The sequence below is a fragment of the Colossoma macropomum genome, unplaced genomic scaffold, assembly GCF_904425465.1.
Source record: "Colossoma macropomum unplaced genomic scaffold, Colossoma_macropomum, whole genome shotgun sequence".
NCBI classification, from domain to species: Eukaryota; Metazoa; Chordata; class Actinopteri; order Characiformes; family Serrasalmidae; genus Colossoma; species Colossoma macropomum.
The window spans coordinates 34,231,027-34,257,838 of record NW_023494800.1 but is presented as its reverse complement, the minus strand read 5'-3'; the positions used below and the strand labels follow the sequence as shown (position 1 = coordinate 34,257,838).

The 26,812-nt window shown below is 40.5% G+C and overlaps 2 protein-coding genes across 2 annotated transcripts in view; both read right to left on the bottom strand.

Annotated features, from left to right (window-relative positions):
- Nucleotides 1–281: 281 nt before the first annotated feature.
- chchd10 (coiled-coil-helix-coiled-coil-helix domain containing 10) lies at nucleotides 282–4,568 on the bottom strand. The gene is made up of 4 exons (XM_036589043.1): nucleotides 4,407–4,568; nucleotides 3,113–3,338; nucleotides 1,075–1,216; nucleotides 282–481 (listed from the first exon to the last, which is right to left on the bottom strand). Exons 1-4 carry the CDS (start codon nucleotides 4,445–4,447, stop codon nucleotides 462–464), a joined length of 429 nt encoding a protein of 142 aa, XP_036444936.1. The 5' UTR covers nucleotides 4,448–4,568; the 3' UTR covers nucleotides 282–461.
- Nucleotides 4,569–9,346: 4,778 nt separating this feature from the next.
- Nucleotides 9,347–26,812, bottom strand: part of scamp1 (secretory carrier membrane protein 1) — a 52,081-nt gene continuing 34,615 nt past the window's right edge. Inside the window, exons 4-9 of the mRNA XM_036587641.1 lie at nucleotides 24,378–24,489; nucleotides 22,063–22,191; nucleotides 16,537–16,696; nucleotides 15,242–15,343; nucleotides 14,710–14,827; nucleotides 9,347–13,679 (exon numbers count right to left, since the gene is read on the bottom strand). Of these exons, the coding sequence (XP_036443534.1) occupies nucleotides 13,530–13,679; nucleotides 14,710–14,827; nucleotides 15,242–15,343; nucleotides 16,537–16,696; nucleotides 22,063–22,191; nucleotides 24,378–24,489 (771 nt within the window). The 3' untranslated portion in view covers nucleotides 9,347–13,529. The remainder of the gene's footprint in view (nucleotides 13,680–14,709; nucleotides 14,828–15,241; nucleotides 15,344–16,536; nucleotides 16,697–22,062; nucleotides 22,192–24,377; nucleotides 24,490–26,812) is intronic.

Here is a 26,812-nt window from a genome sequence, read left to right as displayed (position 1 = left end):
TTAATTTTTAATTTCGTTAAAAATACAAAGTTCAAGCTAACCACAGGTATAAACACGTGCAAAGACACATTAGCAGTCATTTAGAACCAAATAACCTCCTTGCAAATCTTTATTTGACCAACTTCGCCCATTCCACTGTCTTTTAAGGTTAAAAGGATAAAGACATTGCTAATGTGGCTAACATCATACGGCCCTCCTTCTCATCCAGTGTTAGCCACATATGCTAACAACCCACGTCAGCTGTTCCTTTACGTTTCAAATGAAGAGACGGGACAAAGAGGCAAATAGCAGCTCTTTTTATTTTACATAGCTCACACATAAATCATACACCCAAAAGAAACGCTTCATAATGACAAACCAAACTGATACAGTCCGAGTGCTGGAGAGATCTAGACAGTCTGAACCGATAAGGTAGCCGTCTAAGGTGAGTGTTCACTTAAAATGCTCCTTTTTCTGCCCCGTCACACCAGAGATGAGACACCTAGGGTGAAATGATACGGAAAAGTTTCAGGTTATTACAGCTTTATATGAAAAATTAGCAGGAAAAGTGGATTTAACCACTAAGTCTTAGTAACTGCATGGAAAACAAAGCAAAATGAGTTCTAACCCCCCGTTTTAAGAAGGTTAAAGTTGGCACTCCGGCCAAAATGAAAAACGTAAGCATTGCTACATCCCCTGCAAACATGCCTACTCGCCTCTTACAGTGGTGCTGCAGCAGGCCTGAGGTTGAGACTGTCCAGTTTAAAGACTACAAAAAACCCCTTATGATGATGCATCTTGAAGGTGGGAGGAACTTTTGGAAAACTGTGTGCTTTCGGGCAGGTTGTTTGGTTCCCCTGCACTAGCCAGAGAGCTAGGAAGCTGAACATCACATCTGTATTTATAGGCCTCTACACTACCAGTCAGGGCTGCATGATGGGTAATGTAGTCAGAGAATGCCGATGGATAAAAACAGCTGAGGTTGAGGGAAGCAGTACTTCACTATACAGTATTAAATAACATGACAAGTAACATATTAATACGGCTGGAATTCCCCTTTTTCGACATCATGCCACACTAAGGTGACATTCTTACCGTGTGAGATCTTGCACTGTTTTAGAGCCTCGTTGAAGCCTTCGCACAAGCTGAGGTCTGTCTGAGTGGTGGCGCAGTCGAGGAACTGCCTCACCTCAAAGAGGCACGGGCCGGCCTGCGGCGGAGCTGCCCTGGGGGGTTCCTACACGGAGAGAAGAAATGAAGAAGGGACGTGAGAAGAGAGGGAGACCATAAACCGGTATTGAAATCATTCACAGCTTATTTGTTTGAGTAGAGTAACAATAAGAGGTGACCGAAGGCTGATGTTCATGCCTATGAATTTGTTTATTTGCGCAAAATTATTTTAAAAAACACATGAGGTGCACTTGGAGATCATATTAAAGGTAGTACAGTAATTAAAAGCTGAAATGAAGGCCTTCAGAGGGCCATTACAAGCCAAGGATGCCCAAAATGTGTGGCCCGAAACTGTAGGGATGCCAAAAGTTGGCCCAAGAGCATGTACACCAGGAAGTTAACCTAACTTCACCTCTTCACCCAACTTTTCAAACTACTTTAATAAGTAAATAACACTGAAATGATATAATATATTTTAAAAACACTATTTGAAACTATTTGACTCTCACAAGCATTGTATTGTAGCCTAGCAACACAAAATGTTTGAGCACCCCTGCTATAAGCAATATATGCAGCTGTTTAGGACCCCTGGGCCACCAGGGGGCTCCACACGTATGTAGTATATTTATATTGTCGTTTTTTTTCCCTCATTTTATTTATACAGTTTAGAGATCTTCTGTATATAGACTGTGGATCCTGATTTTAGAGAGTATAGAGAGCAATAGGGGCCTTCAGATGTTCGTAAACAGCCCTGCTCTTCTATGTATTCTTTAAGATTACCCACTGGATGGTAATTTGCAGAAAGCTGACGCACACTGTATGATTTTTTGAGTTTCCAGTAACTAACCTTAAGCAACAAATGAAAAATATAGAAGGTGAAAGATAGAACTTAACTGAATTTCTAAAATACCATAATTAAGTCTTTAAGAGCCTGGCAGTTATTAAAATGCACATGTTGAACATGATGAGTAATTACATTTTCTTCAGCCAGATCTTTTCACAGTGGAGACTCTATAATATGGTGAACTTCAAGGGACTTTTATTTTGTAAGGCTGAACCCAGCCTGGCTTCACAGTACTGTACTGTAATGCTGCCAAAGGCCACTTGCAGCACACTTCTCAGAATAAGACTAATGATTGAGGATCAGCATCTTCCTGTCTGTATAATCTCATTCATTAGGGTACGCTGGACACGTCCACTGCACAGTTCAGTGCTTTTCCTGCTCTAACAAACCTGATTCACCTTCTCACCTCATGTAAATTACCATTTGAGAACTCATATCGCCCCCTACACTTCCTGTAGTGTATTACAGTCTGTCAGAGTGACTGTGTGGATCATATGAACATTATAGAGCGCTTTTTAAATGAAACAGTAGAAGCCATATCGCCCCCTACACTTCCTGTAGTGTATTACAGTCTGTCAGAGTGACTGTGTGGATCATATGACCATTATAGAGCTTTTTAAATGAAACAGTAGAAGCCATATCGCCCCCTACACTTCCTGTAGTGTGTTACAGTCTGTCAGAATGACTGTGTGGATCATATGACCATTATAGAGCTTTTTAAATGAAACAGTAGAAGCCATATCGCCCCCTACACTTCCTGTAGTGTATTACAGTCTGTCAGAGTGACTGTGTGGATCATATGAACATTATAGAGGCTTTTAAATAAAACAACAGAAGCCATATCGCCCCCTACACCTCCTGTAGTGTATTACAGTCTGTCAGAATGACTGCGTGGATCATAAGAATGTTATAGATTATTATAGCATTATTTTGTTTTCAAATAAACAAATAAATCAACATTATTCTTAATCAACTTGGCTACCTATTTACCGCAGCCCTAATCTAACCACATACCACATACGGGTATTGCATAATATGTGGGGGCGAGATCAGGGGTGTGCAGTTCTAAGGTCAGAGTCCAGCACAGTGATGGACACCACATAGTCTAATCTGGCTAACCTGGTATGCGGGGGCTGGTTTGGCTGCCTCTGAGCTGCTGCCTCCGCTGAAAGCTCCTGTGATAGCGCTGCCCATCACATGCCCAACGGCCGAGCCAACAGCCACTCCGGCTGCCGTGGTGGCCATCTGGGCCATGAGGCCCGGCTGCTTGGGCTGGGCCTGCACTGGGGCCAGGGCTGCTGGGGGAGGTGGGGCCGGGGCCGGCGTGTGGGAGTGGGCCGGGGCACTGAAAGCAAACAGAAAGCAAGAAACACTTAGAAAGTGAGGATTTACACTTAGACTTAACACTGGAGTTGTAAGTCATAAAAACTTGGGTCCAGTTGACCATTAAAGCACGGTCACATTTAAACCTGAACACAACAGGATGCGACTGACTGAGCCATCTTAAGCCTCGTAAGTGACCCTTGGATCTGAACAGGGCAAATGACATTGGACAGAGGCTAAGGGAGGTGCTATTGGTGATCAAACCACTTAAAATAGAGTAAATAAAGTTATGTGGACTGCATGTAAAGACAGGACTGAATGCGCAGCCTTTCATAATTTTGGGCACCAAGATATACCCAGTTAGCTTTGGGAATAAGAATAACCAAAATATTTCAAAATTTCCGAATAATTCAATCCTTGAGATGCAAACAGTCATTCAGAGTGGTTTGAAGTGAAATGGATCAGATGTCTTCACAGTGGTGGTTTTAGGAACCAGACGTCACACTGTCTACAACACAAATAAAGCCATTTTATTTACTCTCCCAAACCACCCGTGAACCTACACAGGTATTCTATGTTTTTATATGTAATGCTGAAGATGATAAAATACACATAAATCTGAAAAATTAAGTTTTCTTTTGGGACTATTTTGTCGTACAGTGCCCTTCATGTAACCCTCCGCCATAAATGCCTTAAAATAAATGGATTAAAACACATTTTAAGACAAAACTTTACCACAAAACTACCATAAAAGAAAGTCTCACTTATCAGTCTGTGTATTTATAGCCATTTCATGTAGTAACTTTCTGTGAGGGAGCGTTTAGAGGTGGACGTCTGGTTCCCATCACCACCACTGTGAGCCGTTCTGACTCTCTAAGTTTCTCTAGAACAGAGCGTTTCACACCAAACCACTCTGACTGACTCTGTTTACATATTAGCTAATTAATTATGTGGACTTTGAAAACGTGGTGGAGTTGCCCTTTAGGTCTAGTTAAAGCCCTAGCGCGTCAGAGCGGGTTAGCTAACCAAAGCCGGTGGAACTAAACTGAGGTTTTCCGTCAACCAGAGCGAATAAAACAGGCAGTTTTACCTCGCTGGTGCTGAGGGGCGGCTGCGGCTTCCTCTCGCCATGTTGAAGCGCCTGTTAGTGTGTGTTACTCGTATAAAGAGCTCTGAGAAACGGAGAAAGTGCGCGACAGCGGCTAAAACAGCGGCTCACACTGAACTACACTCCGCAAGCAGCGCACATGGGAATGACCTTGTGTGGACGGAGCGCAGAGCGCATGCGCAAAACTACTAACACCTTCTAGAAAGGTGACATAACAAAGCTGCAGAGCTAACAACAGATATATGAACTATATCACTTTTTTAGGCCAAAATTTTGACTCATCTCGAAACAATGACTTATATTCTTACGATTTTGACTATTTGAATAATGACTTATATTCTCAAAAATTTGACTATGTTGAAATAATGACCAATTTTCTCTAAAAGCTGGCTTACTATGTCAAAATACTTTCATATTTCGCTGAAATGCTGACCTGCTTCGCTGAAATTAGGACAATTTTTTCACAATTTTGACTTATTTTCTCGAAAGTTTGACTGACTATTTTGAGTATCTCGAACGATTTTCTTATTCATTCGTTTATTTTATTTTCTGAAAATTTGATCTATGTGGAAATAATGACATTCATACATAATTTTTCTCCATCTCACTTGGTCTGTCTGTCTGCCTGTTGGCCTTTATACAAAGTACAGGAGAGGAACTATGTGTGTGTATATATATACATACATATATATATATATATATATATATATATATATATATATATGTGTGTGTATATATATATATATATATATATATATATGTGTGTGTATATATATATATATATATATATATATATATATATATATATATATATATATATATATACCTTTACTATAATCTAGTACAGAGTTTCTCAACCACTGGCCCACAGACCATTTGTGGGCTGTGAAGCACCTTCTGGTGGTCCTCCCACCAGTACCGAGGAGGAATCAGTGGTTCCTAGTTGGCCAGTGATGGTTCTTTATAATAAGAAAGAAATATGAAATGTTCTCAAATGGTAAACAGTGTTAATACAAGTCAAGCAACAATAGTGCACAAAGCAGCTTCATCTACTTTTTGACAAAATACACTGCCCTGAGGTGTCAACTGTTCACTCGCAAGTGAAAAATGTAGCTTGATTTGCAGCTGTTCTGCCTGATTTTTGGTTAAAAACAAGTTTATGTTCGTATAATCTGTTGATATTTAATGTTCAGTGATACATATGACATGTTGTGACACCTGAACAAAATAGCTGTTTTAAAAAAATTCCCAAAAAGATTTTTTTAAGCAAACATGCTAACATAATAGTTCATAAAGGCCTTATTTCTGGTGTTAGCATAGCCTGTCTGTGTCTACTGTTGTTCAAGAGTGTGATATGTTACACTAACTAAAATAAAATCCCCCATTTTCGGTTTCTAAGATCCTGTGGGATCTGTGTGACTTTCTGGATCTTTCCTTACACCTCGCCAAATTCACCAACACCTGCGTAATAAGATTAACACCACACTGACACAGCAGAGCTTCTTAACTGGCTCCGTCCTCTTTCCAACCTACATCACCACAGATTTGATTTCTTTCCCCTTTATTAGAAAAACAACAGAACAAGCAGTAGAACAAGGGAACTCACCAGCAGCATGACAGCTGTAGATTTAAATCACAGGAAGAGAAGCAACAAAACGAAGGATAATATTAAAAGACGACACGATGTATGAGGTGGAAAGGCAGTCGCAGTATATTTGCAGATAAATACTGCAGTCTGAGTGGATGTAGGACACAATCCTGCCTTCACGAATGTGAAACTCACCAAAACAGTTCTAATAAATGAATCTCTAGTCTGATGCGGTGGTTGTCGTTGCGATTTGGCGCCCTCTGGTGTACAGAAGGAGATACACAGATGAGAAACAGAGCCAGGCCTCATGAGCAGGACAGAAAAACTTTCTACCTTACTGAATTAAGCCTCGTAAGGCTTCTGAGACTTAAAGGAGAACTCCACCAATTTTTCAGAAATTCTACATACATAAATGGTTAACATGTAAACAGAGTCATTCTGAGTGGTTTGATGTGAAATTCTCAGTTCTAGAGGAACTTACCCAATCAGAATTGTTCACAGTGGTGGTGATAGGAACCAGACGTCCACCTCTAAAAGCTCCCTTACAAGAATGACATGAAAAGGTTTTAAATATGCTGCCTTAATTCACGTATTTTAATCCATTCATGACAGAGGGATACATGCAGGGTGTTGTGAGGCAAAATAGTCCACAAAGAAATTTTCTTTTTCAGATTTATGATTATTTTACCATCATCAACATTCCATATAAACACTCAGAGGACTCGTGTAGGTTCACTGGTGGTTTTGGATAGTAAATATAATGTCTATATCTGTGTTTTAGTCATGGCGACCCCTGGTTCCTATCACCACCACTGTAAAGACATCTGAACCATTTCACACCAAACCACTCTGAATAACTGTTTACACCTCAAGGACGGAATTATTCAGAAATTTGGAAATTGGTGGAATTCCCCTTTAGGGGTTGCCTACAATATGTAGAAACGCACTTTAAATATTGTTCTCCAGATTTCAGTCACGTAACACAGCAGCATCCAGTATCTAAAACTCTCAGTAATGTGATACTGAGCCTGTGTTTAAACAAATGTCATAATTTAACAGGTAAAAATATGTTTTATAGCAGTTTAGAGATTTTCTAGGAGGACCCTGATTCAGTGGCATCGTCCGAGTTGCCCAGACGGTAGAGGGCACTTGCCCGAGTCCAATGTGAACGAGGGCCTACGGAGCTCTTGTGCTAAACTGTCATTTGTAAATAGTTAATCCTTTTATATCATTATTACTTTTACAAATTCAACTCAGAACATCACAACGTTTTGACACTGCTGTCATGTTTTCTTAACACTTTTCATCTTAAACATTTATTTAACATTCTTAACATATAACCAGCTCTCATTCGTTGAGGCGTGTGTGCCCTCTAGCGTCACGTTATCAGTATAACAGGAGAAATTAGAAGTGAGCGAGCTCCCCCAAAGGAGAATTCCACCATAATTTCTGCATAATTCAGTCGTCTGATGTAGTTATTCAGAGTGGTTTGCTGTGAAATGTCAAAGTAAATGTACAGAAACTTACCAACTCATTTCTTTAGTGGTGGTGATAGGAACCAGGGGTCACCATGTCTACAACATGTACCAGAACCTGACACACAACAACATAGACTCATTCCTGCTCAGCAGGTAAATGTGTGTTTGTGTGTGGAGATGTTAACTTATGCTACTTTTGCTTCAGTATCCTTGTTAGCACTTCTTCAACGGCCCGGACTCCCATAGGACCACCGCTGTAGCTTAGCACAAAGGTGTAAACGGCTTTACACACAACCACATAGGCTCATTTTGCTCGCTGTAGCCTCACTGACGCAAGTTTAGAGAATAAAGACTCAAATTGGAGCAGGTGAATCTTTTTGTCTGTGGAGCTGTTGGCTCAATGTCCTTGCTAACACCAAAAGCTAGAGTTAGCTTAACGTAAAGCCATAAACAGCTTCATACACGACCACTCAGGCTCACTGCAGCTCATTAAAGCTTCATGTTTAGAGAATCAAGTCTCAAATATAAGTGGATAAGTCTGCATCTTTGGGTGTGGAGCTGTTAACTTAAGCTACTTTTACTTCAGCATCCTCATTGGTACTAGAATTTCTTTGTTTTTTTAGTGAAATACATCCTTCTACTTTCTAAAATTAAAGAAAAGTTCTGGGAAAGTGATTAGAAACTATTTTAACTTTTCGTTGAGCTCCATTTCCTCCCATTCATTTAGGACTCACTCGCCGGCACCCTCTGCTGTTTAGCAGTCCTGTTTTCGATATAATGGGGGGAATAGGAAGTGGCAGAACTAGGAGAATTACCGCTCTGCAATGTCTTCCGTTTTTCTCAAGCACTAGAGGGCGCTCCCGAGTGAGTCCAAAATGAATGGGTTGATATGGAGCATTTGAGCAAAATCATAGTTTATAAATGCTCAAACATTCTTAATGTAAAAGAATACATTCATTTCCTGAACACAGAACAGCATCAAACATTTTAACACCACTGTTATATTTTAAGAACTTTTAAACTCGAGTTATAGGGGTTTAAAACGGCGCCTCATGTATGTTCAACCATCACGCTCTAGCAGTAAAGCCCGCCTCCTGCTGCCCAAAACCCGTTTGCTGTAGAAAAGGGAAACATACAGGTGAGATTTCTTTGTTTATTTAGTGAAATCCATCCTTCTACTCTCTAAAACTAAAGGAAAGTTCTGGTTCAGTGATTAGAAACTATTTCAACTTTTAGTTTTTAGCCGTTGAGCTTCATTTACTCCCATTCATTGAGGACTCCCTCGCAGGCGCCCTCTGCTGTTTAGCGGGCCTGTTTTTGATATAATGGGGGGAATAGGAAGTGGCCAGACTCCTCATAAACCGGCTCTGGTGTAAAGAGCCTAACACACAACCACACGGGCTCAGTTTTGCTTAATGAAGCCTGACTATTGCAAGTTTAGAGAACAAAGACTCATATATGAGCGGCTAAGTCTGTGTTTTTGTGTGTCGAGCTGTTAGTTTAAGCCACTTTTGCTTCAACATTCTCGTTAGTACCAGAAACGTTAGCTTAGCAAAAAGTGTAAAGAGCCTTACACACAACCACATAGACTCACGCCTGCTCATTGAAGCCTCGCTGACCCAGATAACTCCTGTCTGAGCAGGTAAAGCTGTTTTTGAATGTGTAGCTGTTAGCTTAAGCTACGTTTGATTCACTATCCTTGTTAGCACCAGACGCTAACATTACTTTAGTGAGAGTTTAAAACAGTCTAAAAGAAATCTCAGGCAAAATGTTAAGGCCTGAATTCATTCTTTAACATAGACAGTCTGCAGCATCGTCAATCCCTCCGTCCCGTATGAAACACCACTAAAAGCAGGTTAAGTAGTTGAATTTTTTTTTATTATTTTATTCTCGTGTTAATACAATAAATATACAAAACTCAAACTACTCAACATGCGACTGCAGGGGAGACAAGAGTGCATTTGTACAGTACAATGAAATTCAGGACAACAGGCAACCACTCGTCGATTTTACAAAATATACAAACATCCCTTAGGTTTCGCTCCGAACAACTTCGCTCGCCTCTCGCCGCCTTCTCCTCAGTGTTTCAACTACGGTTCTAGTGTCATCCATTAAAAATTACAACTTAAAGCCACGATCCAACACACACACAGGCATACACACACACACTCACGCACACACAAGAGTTCACATCATATCGTCTGTTCTAATTTTTAATGAAAGCTTTTCGAAACGGAAAAATATACATAACAGAAACATTCTGGTGCCATTAGTCGAAATTCATAAAAGGAAGAATGACTTGCAGTAGCTTGTCTCGCGCTCGCGCACACTGAAAGGAGGGAAGCTAACTGGTCTAAGAAAAGTCCAGGACAGAAGAAAAGAAGGAAAAGTGAAAAAAAAACACTCCAGTCAGCCACTGATGGTAAAATAAATCGAGAAAGCAAATTGTCAGTAAGCTGAGAAAATCAGTTTAAGACTCAATACTGAAAAACACATACAGAGCTGCTGAACAGTAAAAGGATCCACACACTTAAAGCAGTCTTGATACGGTTACATCCCATAATCGTCAGACTTGGCTGTTTCTAGGTGACGGTCACCAAGGCTACAAGGTTTCACTATTCTGTAATTTCAAAAACAAAAAAAAAGAGAAGAAAAAAAACGCGCAAAAAACAGGTTTGTTTAAACACCTTCAGAGCTCCTGCAGTGGCTCCAGAACGGTAACGGACACTGGTCGGTTTGAATGACCCAAAACCCCGACAGCTGTAACCAGCGGACGTTTTCAACACTTCTGTCTAATTAAATGGTTGAGATGTAAACAGAGTCGCTCAGAGTGTGAAATGATTCACTGTAGAGAAACTTGGAATCAGAACTGTTCACAGTGGTGGTGATAGGAACCAGACGTCCACCTCTAAAAGCTCCCTCACGTGAAATGGTTGTGAATACACTACCTGATGTCAGAGAGTGTTTCATGATAGTTTTGAGATCATATTTTGGCCTAAAGTGTGTTTTTTTAAGTCCACATTCATGGCAGAGGGGTACATGCAGGGCAGGGGTGCCCAATCCTGGTCCTGGAGATCTACCACCCTGCACAGTTTAGCTCCAGCCCTGATCAAACACACCTGATCCAGGTTATGAAGGCCTTCAAGGTCATCTGAATATCAGAGCCAGGTGTGTTGGATCTCAACTCTCCAGGGTGGTAGATCTCCAGGACTAGAATTGGCACCCCTGATGTACGGGGTTGTGAGGCAAAATAGTTCCAATAGAAAACTTTACAAAAGTTTTCAAAATTTCAAAACATTTTTTTTTCCAAATGTACCACAATTTTTCATCATCAAAGCTCAGAAGACTCGTGTAGGTTCCCTAGTGGTTCTGGACAGTAAATAAAATGTCTATATTTGCGTTGTAGTCATGGCGACCCCTGGTTCCTATCACCACCACTGTAAGGACATCAGAGTTGCTAAGTTTCTCTACAGTTAAACACTTCATATCAAACCATTTTGAATGACTTTTAAATCTCAGTGCTTTAATTATGCATCAAATGTAATTTTTTCTCTCAAAATTACTGCATAATAAAATGGTTAAGATGTGAAGTCATTCAGAGTGGATTGATGTGAAAAGGCTCATTGTAGGGAGTCAGAATTGTTCACAGTAGTGGTGACAGAAATCAGACATTGGAAGAGTTCAATGCTTCTAAAAGCTCCATCAGACAGAGTTATTACAGGAAATGGTTATAAATGCGCTGTATGGTGTCTGAGACATAGTTCTGAGGAAAGATTTTGGCCTAAAACACATTTTTTAAAGTCCATTCATGGGGTAGAAATGGTTGTAATCTAAAAAAGTCCCCACAGAAACCCCCCAAAATTTACCACTATTTCATCTAGGCCTTGCCTTTTAGCTTTCGATTAATAGCCATATAAATAATAACAGTTTAGCTTTAGTACAAGCCTACAGAGGGCAAACTGACCGATTTTTTGCCTCCTAGCTGTTGTTGGTGGCTCCCAAATGATGACCAAAACAGCTCAAGCTCAAATAAACAAACATTAATCACCACTGCCTTTATTTATTTTTTTTCACTCACAACTTTTATTTTGATTTGTCTCAATAAATACGTTTTCTACTGACCAATAGACGAATAATGTACACTATTCACTCACTGCAACAACTGTGGGACATAATTATGATTAGCACAAATAATTGTGATCAGATGATTAAGTAATCATTGTCTAATCATTAATCACCATCATCAATATCAGGTATGAAAACTCAGACACGTGTAGGTTCACCGCCGCCTTTTATTATAGTAAATAAAGCGTTTTTTTGTAGACAGTGGTCCCTGGTTCCCATCGCCCTCGCTGTGAAGAAATCGAAGTCTGTAAGTGTCTCTACAGTGAATCATTTCACATCAAAACTCTGAATAACTACACATCTCACTAACCAAGTCATGCAGAAATTTTGAAAAATGGGTGGAATTCCCCTTTAAACGGCTAAACGCTCACTCAAATGCTTAAAGGGATAGTCCACTTGTCAACCCAAGCTCTATCTGCTGAATCAGTGTCATGCGACCGAATACCGCAAATAATTTCTCTGCGCTCCAAACACAGCTGACTCTACAGACACTCGCTTCAGCATCTGCCCATTGAATTCTATTATAATTAAGTCGGTTGGTTTTCGTGTCGCTTTTTATTTGTATGGATGCAGAATTTAGGTTGAAAAACAGCGTATTCGTTTTCACTCTCAAACACACCCACACACACATATACACACCCACACACACCTATATTTACTTGATATCTGTTTACAGACATGTGGGCTAGCGAGTTTTTTGTGTTTGCGGTCAGCGCTTTTCTCCCACTCATCTCCCAAAGCGTCCTGAAACCCCTAAAAAGCTCGACCGGACAGCGGCGGTGGACTTAGCAAGCTTCTCATGCACATTTACGAGCAATATCCTGAGGGTTATGCGCGTTTCTCCCGCCCCCCCACTCCCGAGATACGTTTTCCAATCCGAAGTAGTGCTGATTACACTGAAGTGGTGTCGATTACAAAAGAAGGCTGGAGGCGCTCGGGAACTTTCAAAATGTTTGAAATCAGCCAATATTTATTTCATTTTTTTACACATAAGCCAGTTTTCTCCTGGCCGGTCCTGGAGAACCCCTGTTCTGTGTGTTTTAGTGTTTTCCTGCTCTCACCGTCCAACCTGGGGTCAGTTAGAGCAGGGAAGCACTGAAAACGTGCTAAACAGGACCTGGACTGGAGAGACTAGTGTAAGCATACAGGGTTCTATATATACACAGGCATGGGGAACAGCGTAAAAGCCTGCGACTCTGTCATTCTGGGCCGGACAAAATGACCACTTTTGTCTGATTGCATCAAACAGGCCTCAGACTCAACCACGAGGAGGCAGAGGAGCGTCGACTCACGTCTAAAAGAGGCAGGCGAGGTGTTCCCGGGGGAAAAAGTGGAGAGGAAAAGTGGGCGTAAGGCGGAATCAGAGATAACGAGCGACAAAATGTCTGTCCGAATCTCCTACTGGGCGCAGCACGCACATAGCAACGGACATTCCCCTCAGCGCCACAGGAATGAAGGTGCTTGTGTTGGAGAGCATGGTTGTTGGTGGGATGGTTTATCTGAGGGTGCTCTTTTTCGCCTCCCGTCTGCACAAGAAGCAAAACGTTTGTTCCTTCGTTTTTTTGTATTTTTTTTTAATATGAGAAAAGGCGCGATGCGCATTCATAAAGTGGCAGACTCTACACACGCAGCACGAGGACACATTCCTGATGCACGCACACGCTCACACGCACCCAGGTGAGCACACCTGCTGAGTGACATGAGGAGAAGAGAAAGGGGGCGGAGTCTCAGTCAGCCACTTGAGTGCAGGAAGTCAATGAAATAGGTGGAGTCTGAAATCCTCCATGTCAGAAATGAGCAGGGTTGTGGATGACTGAACAGTCATGTGAGTACGTTTAGGAGGAATAAAAGAAGTGGGGGAGGAGAAGGAGGAGTGTGGACGGAGAGGGCGGTGCTCTGCTCTCTCTGGGCCAATCAGAACTGCTCTTTGAAGGCTCCTCGGGCAGCGGTGGAGGCGGCGTTAGCGGCAGCCGTCTGGACCGTCTTGTTGGACATGACACCGGTGGCAAACTCCTGCTGAGCTTTCTCAAAGCTGGCACCTGTGGTCCGATACAGCCCGTGGACCTGCACACACACGACAAACAATGCTACTGAAAAATGAACAGATTTAAATAATGAATGATCTGAAAATGTCCAGTTTGGTTAAAGAACAATTGCCTTGTTTACTTTAAATGTAGTAGACCAGTCCAAATGCACTGAAATCATGGCCACGAAAAAAAAATTTTGGCCAAAAAAAAAAAAGAACAATTTTTGACTGTTTTGGCTGAACATTTCCAGTGACTGATCGAAGTAAAAGATGGCTAAAATAAAGATTAAATAGATTAAATAGCAACAAAATGTCAAAATCTAAGATCTAAAAACACTTTACATGGTGATGAAAATGAAACACTGATAAAAGCTCTAAATGTATTTTTTGCGTTCCTGTGACAGTTAAGTCGACGTGTTTAAACTATTTCTTGGTTTCTATGAGGGACATTAAATAAGTGCAGTGATTTATAATCTCCCAATGACCAATAACTGTGCAACTACATTACAACTGAGATCAGACGTATTCTTGACTAAATGGTCCTCTGTTATTACATATTTGTTTTTAACGGATGTCATCTAAGTGAAACAATTCCTTCTGTGCATATGTGTGTGTGTGTGTGTGTGTGTGTGTGTGTGTATATATATATATATATATATATATATATATATATATATATATATACACATTGATTAACTTCAAACAGTTTACATAAAATAAACTCACTAAAATTACAGTATGTAGACCACAGTGTGCTCGACAGCAGAGAATAGTTGGTCATTCAACGCAATAAATTCCTTAATTTTGGCTACAGTTGGCGTTAGTGTTCCAGCATGTGTTAGTGTTCTTGCCTCTCTTCCTCTGTTGTTTTGCTGTTTTCCGCGTATTAAGCGAAAGTGCCGTTTTTGACCACTTTCGGCCGAAATTTCAGTGCATCCCTAATTAAAACTCAAGAAGCAATCAAACATCAGACTCTAAATGTCTTGGCTGATCTTCTACATTTCGGGTAAGGGGGGGGGCTGTGTACCTTTTTTGATGAACCACCTGTTCAAAGATGACTGGTTTTACCTTTTTAAACATGATGAGGGAGATGACCGCAGAGGCAGTGAAGAGAGCAGCGATGAGGATCATCATGATTCCTACAGGAATACTCTTGTTCAGGCCCGTCAGTGCTGAGATCCAACCACTGCAAACAAACAAACACACACACACAACCTGAATGTGGTTATCTTCAGGCCTGGGTTTCCAAATTCAGTGCCTTTGTCATCAACCTAGTTACTGAGTATCGGAAAGTTCTGTCATTCCATACTAAATTTTAATACCTTTAGTATCTGTGAGCCAATAATCATACCTGTTCTGAAGTCTAGAAAATCTATTCTGCATGTTAACATGAGAACTTGATAGTCTGCAGTCTGTTACAGTCAGTTAAAGTCACTTCCAGTACCTCACACTCATTCCTGGTTTAGGTATTGTTCAGGAATCGGTATTAAAACGAAAGTACTGAAAATTTAACAATACCCAGCCCCAGTTATCCCACTACCATAAAACAAGGTTCAAATGCCCTTCTAACAGTGTGAAAACATGCATGCTTGTGTCCTACCTGGCGCCCCAGCCGGTGATACCGATGGCCTGCATCACATGGACACCAAACTGGCAGATATACACAAAGAAGAACACAAAGAACCGGAAAGAGCTGTCACTCCTACACACAGAGAGAGAGAGAGAGAGAGAGAGATTGTTAAAAGAATGTCTGCCCACACTGCTACAACACTTGCACAGGGGATCTGTTGGTGATTGGTTTACATTACAGGTCGTCCAATGTGTCTTTTTTTCTGGGCCGATACCAATTACTAGTAAACAAATAAGCCAATAACTGATATACAGATCATTCTACCAAACTGGTTCAAAGAGCTTAAATCTCATTTGCTCTGAGTGGCCATAAACCTTAGTTTTGTTTATTTTATTAAAAAAAGTGACTTAAAATTTACATTTTTCACTACCAAAACAATCACAACACCCGAACTTTACCAAATGTTTCAGCAGTGACTGTTTTAGCTCATTTTGATCAGAACTCAAAAACACAGCCAGTACATGAAACACAGCTTTGAACAGCTGTGCACACATAAAAATCATTACATCTTTCATTAAAACATAAAAAGTACTTCATTGCAGAAAACGTGTAGTGACAATTCTTAATGTTTCACACTGATTTTCAGACATTGCGACAAAACAATAGGGATCTACCTGCTCACCATGTGGCCATGAGGGGGGACAGGGATGCAGTCTCACTTCCTGCTCTAAAATCTAGGGGTGTGGCAAAAATAAGGCTCCGCCTACAGACGAAATCGCCTTGTGTTTCGGAAGTGACATGAAAACGGGACAGTGTTTTTAAAAATGTATTTAGTTACAAATTAAACTTTAGGATAAAATCTTCCAGAAAACAAAAAAGTGTTAAAAAAAGAAGAAAATACTGAAAAGAAAAAAAAAATGTAAGAATTATTTTCACAAGTGTAAGTTTAGTGGTTGGGGTTTGGGACAGACACCTCCCAACAGAAAGTACCCTATAAACGATAATTCTGTGTATGTTTAGCTTATTACTAATTGAATTAATGTCTTGGGTTTAAATAGATCAGAACATAATCCTTGTGAATATCTAAGATCTGAAAACGTCACTATTTATTTATTTATTTTTACTGCAGGAACACAGTTTGAGCTTATTTGATAGAATGGTCCATTTAGGGCCGTGTGTGTGTGTTTACTGGGGGGCCAGCAGGCACTGATATAATTGATAATATTGATTCTCTGACCAGAAAATGCCACGATAATTATTTTTTCAGTATTATCCAGGCCTAGTCATTGTAAACTGACAATGAGAGCTCATTTGTACGTGATTACCTGAATGCTCCATAGAGAGGTCTGTACCAGCAGACGAAGGAACAGGGAGTGAAGAGCATAAACCACAGCATGGCCAAACCGAAGTCCACACCACGAGCAGGATCCACACAGAACCACGCCAAGCAGCCAAATATGTTCAGAAAGAGCGTCGCCGTGTGGACTGCAGGGGAACAACACCAACACACAAGCATACATAGTTTTTTAAATCCGAACAGTTTATTATTTTTATAGTTTAAATGCATGACAAAGAGAAAACAATGGTTATTATGCATTCTTACTTTGCAAATTCATTCAAAGAGAATAACAACTAACCAGTAAAGCCCCGTCTTTTTATAGCCATGTTGGTTTATTAATCCCTCTGACTTCATTAACATAATACACAAACGCCCAGAAGAAAAAGATTATTCAATTATTCAGCGCAGGTGAAATGAACCAAGAAACTGCTGCAGGAGACCGTTAATCTGCAGCTAAAGGCGGCTCCTGCTGTATCGCAGGGCTGTGAACTGTGATCAGAACGACAGAACGGCTGCGAGTTTTCACACCGTGCTCTAAATGAGGATTCCGCTACATCTTTAACAGCGTTAGGTAAATGTGTGATGACTCTTGCTGCGGAAGCCGGGAGATCTTAAAGTGAGCTCTTTTCTATTGTAACGTGTCTCATTGTACATTTTTTCATTCCCACGTGAAACGGCTTTCTTAATAAATACCTCAGCCAGACCGATATTTTGGTTGGCTGATACCGACCTGCATTTTTATCTGTGTCAAAGAAAACACTGTGCCAATTTTTGGTGCCTTTTTTGGCTGGGATTCAAGCTCGCAATCTCCCAACAGTGGGGCAAACCTTTCATAGTTGTGCCAAAATGTATCAAAACCTACCATGTAGCTCAAGAATGACATGGCAGAACACAAACATTTTCTGTGAAGAGAACTGGTGAAAAATAAGAAAAACAATAGGTATTTAACAGCCACTAAAACTGCAAAGAATTCTGGGTAGCTCTGCCCCCAGTGCTACAGTATTTATATAATTTAAAACACTGACTTTCTGCTATTTATCGGAGTTAGAGAAACCATAACTGCTAACAGAGTCAAATTTCACAATTCAAAGTTAGACAAGACAGTCTGATCAGTTGAGAGGCGTTCTAGTTTCTTTTCACACTAACTGTCATCCTGCTGAGCTACTTGCTCCCTGCTGTAAAACATTTTACAGAGTGACACTGTGTCCTAACAGAAAGTGAGCACTCGAATGTAGTATTGCATCATGCAGCAAATCCTTCAGACCATCTACGCTGGAAACGTAAAATCAGGATAAAATGCAAACAAATGGACCTCAGAAATAAGCCCAAGAACTGACTTCCAATGGGTGACTATTGTGTTGGGCAGCTCTGGGTCATCTGCTAAGTTTTATCTGGAGCTAACTATCTAACCATCCTTATCAGTGAGTGACACAAAACAACCAGTATTCACCTCTAACTTACAGCTCTCTGACAACTGTTTGCTCTCCTCCACTTCATGGACGTGTTTTTACTCATCTATTTTGACTTCATGCATCTTAAGTATCAGGACTGTATCTGGATTAAGCCGAGCCACATAAAAAATTAAAGTGTAAACACACCCAAGACGCATTTAAAACAGAAAAAACCCTCACAGTATGTCCAAAGCCCCTCCCAGAGCGGCCGAAGCCCCTCCCAGTTACAACCAAAACCCCTCCCCATGTAGTATGTCACTGGGCAGGTGATGTGTGTTTGTAAGGAAGATAATCTGGTCTAATATCAAATATCACTCGTTCCTAATAAATAAATAAACAAACAAACAAGCAAACAAAATCACCATAATCGCAATTGACAGCTGTCCAAACCCCTTTATCTGACCTCACTCTCTCGGTTTAAAACGTCACACCTATCCTGACACCCCCCTCCCAAAAGACGTATCAGCCGAAACTCAAATACCAGTCACCACCCTCTGTCACATGACTCAGCACATGATCCCAGCATGCCTCAGTCCTCCTCAGTGTGTAATTCAGCTTTAATGTGGGGACTAAAGACTAATAGTGTGCTGTGGGACTAACATGCCATTTGCTCCCCTCCTACAGCAGTGTTTCCCAGTCTTAGTGCTGGAATACAGCTGCACTGCACAGTTCAGTGTTTTCCTCAGTTCAAAATACCTGATTCAACTCATGAAGGCAGAGATGGTGGAGAGTCGGCGCTTGAGTAAGCTAAAATGGACTTATACAGTTGCTGACACTGTATGACATAATGTATGTCTCTTTTCCTGGGCCGAACGGTTCTGAGCACAAAGGGTAACACACACACACAAACACACACACACACACTTATAAATATATATATTAAACTAAAGAACTAAGCTTCAGACACGAAATGTCTTCATTTAAAACTACGTACACTTCAATTTTCACTAAATTATTCCTTTAACTTTATAAAGTTAAGTTAGTGAAACTCTAAACTGCCTTTAGCCCAGGGAACACTGATCAAGCACCATGCCTGAACTTGCGCTTGTTTGTAGAGGAAATCTTGTGCCCATGAGTACTTCAAACAGACATTAATCCCAGTCAGTAATAAAAAGGACTTTCCACGGAGTTGCCACTGCGCTGTTGACGATTCAGCTTAAGCTCTGTCCGAGTTCCTTTGTCTGGCTAATTAGGAAGTGAGAAAGGTACTAATACAAAAGGTGACTAAAACCTTGCCTCGGAAGACAGAGTGTCATTTCTTTTCCCTGTTAAAGAGACGCTGTGAAAAAAAGAAAAAAAAAAACACACCAGTCTATTTTTAGGCTTGGTAATAAAGAAGGTATGCAGGAGGGGTGATTGAGTTAGAACAGGCTGGACTTCAGGATGGACCCTCTAAACTACAAACACACACACTGTTTATTAGAGAAAAACATGAAGGAATGTGTTGTTCGTGCACTTGGTGCTTTGTGCATTAAGTACACCTCCTTGTTTCTACACTCACTGTCACAACAGCACTGCTCTGTCTGATCTACTCATACCAGCACAACACACACTAACACACCACTACCATGTCAGTGACACTGCAGTGCTAAGAATGATCCACCACCCAAAGAGCACCTGCTCTGTGAGGGTCCTGACCATTAAAGAACAGGGGGCTAACATAGTACGCAGAGTCAAGCCTGACCGATAAATCGACTTGTCGATATTATTGGCCGATAGGAGATAAATTGGTATCGCCATTTATAACAGCCGATAAATGACAATTAAAAAAGAAACGGAAAGGCGGAAGACAGATCTTTCAACTATGTTATGAGTGTTGATGTGGCGTAGTTTGTCCATCAGAGGGCGCTCTGCACCTTCCCTATTGGCAGCCATGCCTGCTTTTGCTGCAGTTATGTGAAAGTTGGTATTGTCTGTAGTGGAAAACATCAAAATTAGCCTACATTTAACGTCACAGTAGTTGAGCAGGGTAGGCTAAGCTGCAAACAAACGAATGCAGATTTATTTATGATAACAGTGTGGCAGTTAGCTTGTCACTTCTAAAATATTCTCTTGCAACTTTGCTTAAAGCAGCTTATAACACTGTTTATTGCTAAATTAGGTTACCTACAATGCTAGCTAATGCTATGTTTATCAGTGGACAATAACTAACGTTAATGAGCGGTTAAACAATAGCATTTAACATTTCACTGCTGTCTGAAGAAAACCTCATATCTCCATTCATTTTTCAGTTTTTAACATAATTTGAAAATCCCTGTTGCCCTTTAGATTGTGTGTAAATTTTATGAAGATAGGATAGAAACAGCCCAAAATTACTGGGAAAAGGTCTGGTTCCATTGATTTACACTGAAAGTAAAGTAGGTTTTTTCCTTCTCCTGTAAAGTTACCATTTTGGAGACACAAATCTTCCAACAACAGCGATATTGTGCCTAAATGAAGCAACGGTTAATATACCTGCAACTCACATGTCTGTAGTTACAGTTAGTGCTCTGGAAATCGTACCAGAGGGGACACATAAATAAACCTGAGCCTAACAAGTATCTAAACAAGTATCTGTGGGTGTTGTAATGGCACTATTTTGTTATGATATGCTGCGAGACGTTATTCACAGCTCAAAAAGAAGTTCGAGTTGTTCAAAGCATTTTTGTTATTTTTTTTTAAACTGCATTATGTCATGTTATCTTGGTGAGGACTCTTACATAACTACACATAAATGTTAGAGAAAACCCTTGCTTATGTATTTCTGAATGAAAAAAAAAAGAATATTGACTGATATCAGATTTTTAAATCTTTAAATATCAAAATCTGTATCGATCTTTAAAATCCTACATCGGCCAGGCTCTAATGTAGAGAAACGGACTACAGTCTGCAATTGTAGAACTACAAAGTGTTCCTATTTGGTAAGTTGAGCTGATAAAATGGACAATGAATGTAGATACAAGTGTGTGTGAGTGTATATTACACACACACAGATGGACAATTATTCCATTATTACGACCTCCTCCACCGTCGCCATGTTTGTTGTCAGAAACCTTTGACTCTAGACTGCCCTCTAGTGGATGTACTGCTAAACATCCAAGCCAGTGTAAAGGACACATGGAGGTTTGTGGGCAGTGATGGGTACATCGTTTCAAACGGAGGTGTTCTTTTTCGTACGTAAAGGGAGTATAAATGACCCTCAAGCAATAGCACAATCATTGGGATATCGTGAGTTTGTTCCTTGTTGATGCCACAACCATCTAGACCAGGGGAGCCTAACTGGCCTCACTCTAGGTGGGTAGGATGGTCCCCCCCGCCCCCCAGTCACTCAGCAAGATACTAGCCATAGTGGGTACTTGTTTAGCAATGTAGCAGAATTAGCACTCAGCACCTTTAAGTGTTTTGCGCTGTCCAACGATGTTGCAATAGCAGCAGTTAGAGAAGGTGCAGTGGTGCTTCATGTGTCTCAGAAGAAGCTCATGCTAGCCTTCATCCTCCAAGCTGGGGAGCATCATGCACTTGAGGGAAATCTAGCTAATGGTTGGAATGGGCAAAGGCTAAAATGGGAAAAAATGTTTGGAGCTTTTCTGCTTTATTTTTTTCTTTGTTTTGCAGAACTGTTGCATAAAAGAATCATGATGTGGTGCTCGCCTTCAGCTTGTGCCTGCGAGCCACGATGTTATTCGCGATAACAGCCTCCCTCTTGTGACCCGTAATTATGTACTTCTCTACCTTTTATAGTACGAGAGCATCGGCAGGATCAGTTATTTTGTGTAAAAACAGCTAATAATACATTACACTAGGCCGTTCTGTGAGTCTCCATCTCATCTTACAAACGGAACATCACAAACAACAGCCTGTTCTCCACAATGTGCATGAGTCATTCACACTTCTTCAGTTTCTAGGAACTATTACAAACAGCTTCACGTTTGCTTAAAAAAATAATAAAATAAAAATCTGTCACAGCCGCTCATCTTTTCTCTGAGAGAAGATGAGTCTTTGAAACAAAAAGAAGTGGCTGTTTAGCAAAGAAGCAGAAAAATCTATAGATACATGGACTAAGGGACTGGATGGACACTCACACATCCACAGGTAGTACATGATCTTGACCGTTTTCTGAAACTCCACAGGGATGTCCACAGATATGTCATGGTAGAAACACGGACCAACCGGAAACTTCTCTGGAAGAGGCGGCCAGTTGTTTTTCCTCCCTGAAAGAAAGGAAAAAGTAGAAGAGAGAATCAATTTATCCATAATATTTATCCATAATAAACTCATCAGTCACACTAAATCATTTGTTTTTGTTTTGTTGTGTTAGTAGACGTCACTACTGCATCGTGGGAGATGTAGTTTATTCTTCTCCACACCGTATTCAGAGGGACTAATGCTGCCTTTTCATGCTTCCATTCTTTTCAGGACAGCTGCTTTCGTTTTTTCAAAGAAATCTGCTGTGATACTTTTCCACACCTTCAGAGTTCAGTCTTAAAAGTTGGTTTAGCATTTTCTGCTTCTCATAATCCAAATAATCTCAACTACAGATTTAGACTTCTTAGTCCATAAAACCTTCCTGGACAACTTAGACATCCAGTTTCAGTGTTCTAGTGCAGATCATCATCTTATTTGTCTGTCTCCTTTTCTCAGTGAGGTTCTTCTTGATCAGCTACACATCCTTTCAGACCCACAGCGCTGAGTCGTCTTCTCACAGTGGAAGGATGGACAGAAACACCTGTGGATGTTTTCAGATCTGAAGCAGCTTGATTTTCTCCTCTCTCTAAAAGATGGAAGCCTTAATTGCTGTTTATCTGATGGGGGCAGTGTTGGTGGTCTACCAGGTTCTGCAGGTGGTCTCATTTTCTTTGTATCTTTTAATCATTTTTGAATTCTTCTGATTTTTCTTTGACTTTCTTTGATCTTTCATCTAATCTCTTCAGAAATTTCTCCCTTAGCCATTTTAGATGCACATGAGAGAGAAATGTGTGAGGCAGTTAAGATGAGTTTGAGGCAGGTTGTGTGAATGTTAAGGTCTCTCTGAGAGGAACATAATATCAGTGACTTCTCTGTGAACAGATTTTGCTGGGAGGACGCATTTGTAACTGTTCGGCTTTAAGACTGGAAGGATGGAAGAGTTAAGGTGGAAGTAGGTGCACAGAAGCAAAGAGTGGAGAAATTAAATATGGATATATATGATATACTTGGTGTGGGAGGCTTCTGGGTAATTATCTGTTAAATTTGTGTTTCTTTCTTTCTTCTTTTCTGGTTGTTTTGACATTTATTAAATAAATGAGAGTGTGGTCCCTGACTTCTGCACAGTTCTGTGCATAATATATTATCATAATTTGGAAGTCTTTGTGATAAATTGCTTTGTTGTTCTCAGTTGTAACTGATCAGCTGGTTGGTCTCTCCTCCCACAGCAAAAATGGACATAACGCAACTAAAGCTTACAGATTAAGCAAATGGCCTAATCAGTGACCACTAAAAGTAAGGAGCATTTAGATTTACCACTGACCACTCAAATACTCCTTTCTTCTTTTTTGATGAAAGGGTAAAGGTCAGTGACCTTTAATGCTTCAGTCAAAAACTGGAGTATTAAAATAGTTTCAGAAGCTTCCACCATTATAACACCTTGATGGAACATTCATCCTTTTAATCATTGTTAGTTGAACAACTTTTAAGTTAAGGAACTTGTATTTATAATACTTGTGACAGAACATGAAGGCCCAGTCCCATTTTTTTATTTTTACCCCTACTTCTTGTTTTCAAGTGTCACCCTGCCCCTTGGAACTGAGTTACAGGGGTAGTGGTTGAAATCTTCCCTCTGAAATGAGACCCTCAAATAAAAAGAGCATCACTTCATTAACAGCTACCAGCGCTGCTCTGTAGGCGACCCTGCCAGTCTGCAGTGACAGCAGAGGAGGGTAAAGTTCAGCTCCTCACTGCTGGGCTTTAGTTACACTTATTTTTACTAAAATAATATTTAATAAATATAAATATATAAATATTATTATTGTGATATTATTAATTATTATAAGTTATTATTTCATTATCGCCACCTCCCAATTCTTTGGTAGTACCAAGCTGAAGTCAGCTATTCACCAGCTTCTTCCCATTCCACCTTAAATGGTGCAGCAGTTCTGACACCTGAGGCACCAGAATGTAACTGATAATATAATGCTAAGATAATACAGGGGTTATCGTAATTTTTTAACAGAGAAAATTCTCACATTTGTGGGTTTCTTTGGTTGCTTGCGCAGCCAACTTGCCTGTTTTTCTTCTTTCTTCTTATAACACAAACTGTTTGGAGTGAGTCTCTGAAAAACACTTCGCCCTACCCCTCTATCTCAACAAACATCAGCACATATTGGTTCAGACTGGCATTCTGGGTAATGTAGTTTCTCACCTCCTGATGCACTGAGGGACTGCATCTCCCTCTCTCTGCGGTCGAGCTCTGCGGCCTTCCTCTCCAACTCTTCCTGCCTCCGCAACAACTCCGCCTGAGCCCTCGTCTGGTCCTACAACACACGTTCACACAGGTTAAAAATCACTCCTATGTACTGACAAATAATCATAACAGTGAGACAAACACATCCTTCTATTAATATACACAAGCTGATCTATGAATGACAAAATGTAGGTGGTGTATACAGCACAGGTACCAGTAAGAACAGCCAGTAAACACCAGACTGTATGAAGCAAACTGCCAAAAGAAACATTACTGTTCATGTTTACAAAAAATATATACATATCCAGGCACACATTTTGTCTTAATGCATTAACAGTACAAGGTTTGGAACCACATTCACTAAGCAGCTTTATGTATTGCCTCTGTGCTGTATGTTCTAGGGTCTGACTGATGTTATCAGCTTGCTGTTAACATCAGCCAATCCTGACATCCTGCGGATTACTGGCAAAAATCTCAAAGATTATGTGCATCTGAATAGGACAAACACCTCTGATATGAAAGAAAAATCATGTTTCATGCTTCCATTATTGCTCAAAAATTGGAATCAATGTTTTCAATTATATAAAAAAACAAATATGTTCAGAATGATGAACAGAGCTGTACAGTATATATGTATGATTCTAAAATGACTGAAAAAGGTGTGTAACATCAAAAAAGATCAAGAAATTACAATATACAAGTCAGTTATATTAAGAATGCCTTGCATTTCAATTGGTGATTACCAATAACTTGACAAAAGGTATATAAATAAAAATTACATTACATTATTTAACATTATTTAACAAGTAATTCCAATATTAGCCATTTTTGGTTATCCGAAGTTTCTAGCTCCTTAAAACTGGCACACACTATTAGGCTGCTGGCTGCTCAGCAGGCTGCTGCTGCCCTTGCTGGACACACTAATGCCCAATTACAGTGCAGTATGTAAGTAACTGGACAGCAAACGTGTGTGTTACTCCAGCACACAGAAATGAAACCATGACAATGAGGTTAGTGCAGAATGTTCAGCTTTAATTGAGGGTATTTCCATCTACACTGGATGAGCCATACAGGAATCATAGCCATTTTTATACACTGTCCTGATTAAGTAATTGGGCAGCTGGCTGTCCAGTTCTTTCTTGGCCAGCTGTGCGCCACTGCATCATTAGTTCAGGCACAACACGCTGCCAAATACACAAAAATTATGCCGCTATCCTGTTATTTACAGGCTGAACTATATACTCATGTTCTCTCTCCACACAACAACATCCAGCTCTCTCTCCATCACATTCTTTTTTAGCTCTCCCTCCATCCCTGATCACTCTCACTCTCTCTCTCCCGTCGTGAGCCATAACAGATTGTAACTCTAAATATGTTCCCACTGTCTCGGTCATGCAGGTTTCTTGGCAGACTGCTTGATTCGGTGCTCAGGAGATGAAGCTTTGCTTGTGCTTAACCTTGAGCAGTGGTGAGTTTGTTCCAGAGAACGTCCAAGCAGGCCAAGCCAGGCTGACAGAGTTACTGTCAGCACAAGTTCCAGTTTCTTCTACTTTCTATTTGACCTTTACTCCACCAGGAGGTCCTATTCAAGCAAGACGTTCTTTCTGAAGAGACACCTGGCAAAGATGGTCAGCTGAATCACACAGTCACAATGGAAGAGCAGGCAGGTCAGGAGACTGGCTCAGACGATCCCCTTTTCAAAGCACCAGGGAGTCTAAACCTGTGCTTTCTCTCTAGTTAGATTAATCTCTTGTGGACAAACCATGTGCAATGTATGTATGATGAACACCATGTATTTCGCCACAGTTCTCACATGTTGATATGAGCTGAGTGGTCCTAATCTTGAGTAAAGCTCACGTAAGCATTTCCTTCACAAATCACAAAGCTAATGTGGCTTAAACCACTCACACAATCACAAAAGCCAAGTGAACCAAGTGAAAGCTACCAAGAGAAAGCTAACAACTAAGCTAAAGCCAACGACCAAATGAAAGCCAACAACCAAACGAAAGCCAACAACCAAATGAAAGCCAACAACCAAGCCAAAGCTAATAACTAAACAAAAGCGGACAACCGAACGAAAGCCAAATCAAACGAAAGCCAACAACCAAGCCTAAGCCAACAACGAAACAAAAGCCAACAACTAAGTGAAAGCTAACCACCAAGTGAAAGCAAACAACCAAGTGAAAGCTAACCACCAAGTGAAACCTAACCACCAAGTGAAAGCAAACAACTAAGTGAAAGCTAACCACCCAGTGAAAGCTAACCACCCAGTGAAAGCTAACCACTCAGTGAAACCAAACAACCAAGAGAAAACTAACCACCCAGTGAAAACTAACCACCAAGTGAAAGCTAACCACCAAGTGAAACCAAACAACCAAGTGAAAGCTAACCAC

Coding starts and splice junctions, on each gene's coding strand:
- chchd10 (XM_036589043.1), bottom strand. CDS start 4,447: ATGGCGAGAGGAAGCCGCAGCCGCCCCTCAGCACCAGCGAG. Junction 3,339..4,406: donor CGCCCCTCAGCACCAGCGAG/GTAAAACTGCCT, acceptor GTTTGCTTTCAG/TGCCCCGGCCCACTCCCACA. Junction 1,217..3,112: donor AACCAGCCCCCGCATACCAG/GTTAGCCAGATT, acceptor CTCTCCGTGTAG/GAACCCCCCAGGGCAGCTCC.